Raw genomic sequence first — 4,323 nt, 5'->3', positions numbered from 1 at the left:
AGAGGGATGGCATCTGTCTTCCCAAGTCTTCCCAAGTCACTGTTACGTGTGATGGAGCCCTGCTTTCCTGAGGATGGCTGAACAACTGCCTGCCCATGAGAAGCAGTGAACGAACTCCTTGCTTTGCTTAGCTTGTGCACACGGCTTTTGCTTTCCCTATTAAACTGTCTTTATCTCAACCCACAAGCTTTCTCACTTTTACTCTTCTGATTCTCTCCCCCGTCCCATTGTGGGGAGAGTAAGTATGGAGCCCTGCTTTCCTGAGGATGGCTGAACAACTGCCTGCCCATGAGAAGCAGTGAACGAACTCCTTGCTTTGCTTAGCTTGTGCACACGGCTTTTGCTTTCCCTATTAAACTGTCTTTATCTCAACCCACAAGCTTTCTCACTTTTACTCTTCTGATTCTCTCCCCCGTCCCATTGTGGGGGGAGTAAGCGAGCTGCTGCGTGGTGCTTAGTTTCCAGCTGGGGTTAAACCACGCCACTGCTTCTGGTAAAATGCTAAACCCAAGAATCAGTAGAAGAGAATCGACTCTTTACCCCTGAACTGTTCTCTCACACGGATGGGCCCGTACCTTGCCTATATGCCTATATTCCCATAGTTTAAGGATTAACTTGTCCCAAAGGCTAACGCATGATGTATACGCAACTCATGAACATGCCTACAGAAGTCAGAGCGAGTAACTATAGCTGTTACTGTCTCTCAGTCTTGTTCATTGCAGCCTTCTGTGTTGGAACAGAGTGCAATGGTTAAGGAATCTCACGGATGCTGGGAATGGTGCTTCTGAATCTCTGGGTCCCAACTGTGATGTTCACAAGGTGACTCACTTGGGCTCTGCCATAGCTGCCCTTCGGAGACCCATGATGAACTGGCCATGATGAAAAGATCTTCCACTGACCACGCGGCCATCCTCGTACGTTGGATAAGGAATTTCAACCTCCGTCTTGCTCTCTCTGTCATGAATTACGTAACCATTTACTATTTGTGAATCAATACCTTCTACTGTATCTGCAAAATATAAGCCAATAGATGAGTTAGACAAAGGTTTTAAGAAAGCTTAATTATGTTTGAAAAGTATTTCTTTACATAGAGTCCAATTTTCTTAATCAAAACACACATGTTGAAGGACGAATATTTTCAAAATGGCAGACTGGAAATACGCAAGCGATTTTAATTCAAATATTAAGTGCAGATAATCTATTTCTTCATTTTCCCTGTAAGCGTGTTTTTTCTAAGAACATAACCGAGTGAAGTAACTTTTGTGTTATGGATATGTTTACATTTTGAAGTGCACTCACCTTCAAGACCCAAGTCTCTAAGTGCGTTAAAACCTCCAGGCTGTAACAATTCTCCAACTATCCTGTCAGGTTCTTTCAGATCTCTCTCTATCACAGTCACCTTTCTTCCATCCCTCGAAAGTACCGTGGCCAAAGAAGAACCAAGGACACCTGATCCCACAATGATAATTTCTGGATCGTATTGGGGCGATAGCGTTGTATTCGGAGCAGTCTCTGTCAGGTATACGTCTGAGAAGTTTATTTCTCTTTTACCCTTTAGAAAAGAAACCCAACAAAGTTACAAGTACCAATGTATCTGTACCATAATTTTGTCAGAGGGCTGACTTTGGACTAGTTCTACTTTGACCCAGGGGACTGAGAGCGTATTAGTAGTTGGAGAGCATCTTCCAGTTCAGTTTTGTCCAAAATGAAGTAAGTTGTGCTATACAATGCAACTAAACCACAACAAGCAGAGAAAAGAAAAACAACACTCCCCCAAACAAAATCAAGACACTTGCTTAAAACTGCCCTGCTGATCGAAGACAAATCACTAACATAGTCTAAGAGAGACTGAAAGTCAAGCTCCTATAAAAGGGAGTAAGCCATGGCTGTCCCATATTCTTGGTCTATAAAGCAGCACACCAACGCCTTCAATACCAGTGAGCCACTACTAAACAGAGGCCTTAGCAGTTTGCAATGAAAAAGGTTATCAGATTCACTGGAAAATATACTTCTCTTTAATTTTACTGTAAGTGAACCTACCTACCAAAATAACAGCTTATGGTAATACTCAGCATAGAAAAGTGTCAGCAGATGTAGCTACCTGGGAAGTGTTATAAAATGTGGTCCTGAAATTAATACTCATCAGACAGTCAAAAGTATAGGCAAAATTACGATTCCCCTATGTTTACAAATGTTAAGAATCAATATACATCAGATTACATACCAGTTAACATATAAACTGGTACCTGAAGACCAGCTATGTTATAAAACCTTCCCAACAGCATCTAAGCACATACACTTCAAAGCGAAAAAAAAAGTTGTTAGGGCAATTGCAGTGCAAACCTGCAAGTCATTTCTCCATCCGGTAGAATAGAGTCCAATTCACTCTTTCACAAGTGCCTCAGCACTACAGTGCTGACAGTGGTAAAAATATGATTGCATCAGTGAAACAAATGTCCAGAACAACACTGACATCAGGATTTCTAGTGGCATAGCGTCATGTTTATATCTATCTACAATGCAGCAAGGGTGTGCAAAACTATCTGAATTCAGCTAATATAAGAATTTGGGGTAAAGGCAGGCTTTACCAGAAAAACAAAATAAAAATCCAGAACCTTTGACTTGCAGCCAAAAACAGTTTCAAGTTCTTTTGTGCAAGGGGTCAGTGCCCAGCTGAAAAAGCCCAGAAGCATACAGGAAAGTAGCCAAAGAGTGCCGACCCACAGATGTACTGGATACGCACGTCCAGTCAGTAGTCTTAGATGGCAGGACTCCAGCCAAGCTCCAGCCACGACCTACAGCTCTCTCCAATGTCTCACAGCAAGTCTCACACTGGGCTCACTGGAACAGACTGACTATCTGAGCTCAGGTCCTGTAGCTATTGTACAAGCAATAATTTAGCAACAATTTTCAAATAACTGTATCTGCAGTTGTCTAGACAAATGTGTTTTGCACAGAAATTTTAGGAAGCTGATCACAGAATAGCTGAGGTTGGAAGGGACCTCTGGTGGTCACCTGATGCAAAGCCCCCCTACTCAAGCAGGGTCAGTCAGAGCAGATTGCCCAGGACCACATCAAGTTGGGTTTGGAGTATCTCCAAGGATGGAGACTCAACCACCTTTCTGGGCAACCTGTTCCAGTGCTCGGTCACCCTCACAGTGAAAAACTGTTTCCTGATGTTCACAGGGAACCTCCTGTGTTTCAGTTGGTGCACACTGCCTCTGGTCATGTCAGTGGGCATCGCTGAAAAGAGCCTGGCTCTTTGCACTCTCCCTTCAGGTATTTATATACATTGATGAGATTCCCCTTGAGACTTCTCTTCTCCAGGCTGAAGAGTCAAACTCTTTCAGCCTCTCCCCACAGAAGAGATGTTCCAGTCCTTCATCTGTACAACAGATTGGCAACTGAAGACGCTTTTCTGCTAGTGTAATAATCCTTGACTACAGATCTTTCTTCAAACACTTACATTTGATTTGACTCTAGAAAGCCCCTGCTCTATCATTTAAGTAAGTTTCACTGTTTCTTTTGTCATCCAAAACTAACAAAACACGACAAATCAGACATCCACCATCTAAAGACAAACCCTTTCCAACCCTTTCTTAGCTTCTTTCCCTTGGCAGGGCAGAGGGTCAGTGACACCCCACGTGCCATGTCTGAACTGAACCTACCTTTCTGGATTTGGGTTGTTCGACTTGTGGAGATCCTGGGGTGGGTTTTGCCCAGAAGAAGCCAACAAGCGGTAAAGCTGAGAGAACATCAGAGAGCATCCCCAGGTGGGTCTTACGCTGCTGCTGCTGCTTGGGGCCCCTGAAGTGGTACCTGTACGACAGCAGCAAGCCAAGGGAGAAAAACACCAACACGGAGAGTAGCACCTCCTTATTAGCGTAAGTCATGAGGTCTCCGCACTTTTTATACACGTAGATGAAGGAGGCGATACCCAGAAAGGTCCACATCGTGAGGAGACTGGTCACTGTTCCTGGATGCTTCCTCCAAAGCTTTGCCGTCGACGGATGCTGCCCAAAACGGGGTTTTGTGCAAGGTGTGAAAAAATATATGTATAGAAATGCAAAGATTTCCTCTGCGATGAAAGGGAGGGAGATCTCAACGAAGTAACAAGGAGCTCCACAAAACCCTGTAGAGGAACAAGCCCCACCTCGCTGGGCTGCTACAGGAGCCCAGAGAGAGGTTCCAAAACCGCCAAAAAAAAAAAATAAAAAAAAAAATCAATATACAACGTCTTCCTAAAAATCACGCAGCTCCGCGCAGCACCTTAAGGAATCGCCCGCCGCCGCCCGCCAGACGCGATGCTCGCCGAGCTGGAGC

General features: G+C 44.3%; 1 protein-coding gene across 1 annotated transcript in view; it reads right to left on the bottom strand.

Moving 5' to 3' along the window:
• SQLE (squalene epoxidase) overlaps positions 1 to 4,128 on the bottom strand; it is a 16,703-nt gene extending 12,575 nt beyond the window's left edge. The window contains exons 1-3 of the mRNA XM_009647975.2: positions 3,669 to 4,128; positions 1,300 to 1,552; positions 829 to 1,009 (exon numbers count right to left, since the gene is read on the bottom strand). Of these exons, the coding sequence (XP_009646270.1) occupies positions 829 to 1,009; positions 1,300 to 1,552; positions 3,669 to 3,953 (719 nt within the window). The 5' untranslated portion in view covers positions 3,954 to 4,128. The remainder of the gene's footprint in view (positions 1 to 828; positions 1,010 to 1,299; positions 1,553 to 3,668) is intronic.
• Between the last annotated feature and the right edge of the window lie 195 nt (positions 4,129 to 4,323).

The sequence above is a fragment of the Egretta garzetta genome, unplaced genomic scaffold (genome assembly GCF_000687185.1).
Source record: "Egretta garzetta isolate BGI_Z169 unplaced genomic scaffold, ASM68718v1 scaffold50, whole genome shotgun sequence".
Taxonomy (NCBI): Eukaryota; Metazoa; Chordata; class Aves; order Pelecaniformes; family Ardeidae; genus Egretta; species Egretta garzetta.
The sequence above is the reverse complement of the archived record's forward strand: the minus strand, read 5'-3'. Positions and strand labels throughout refer to the sequence as shown.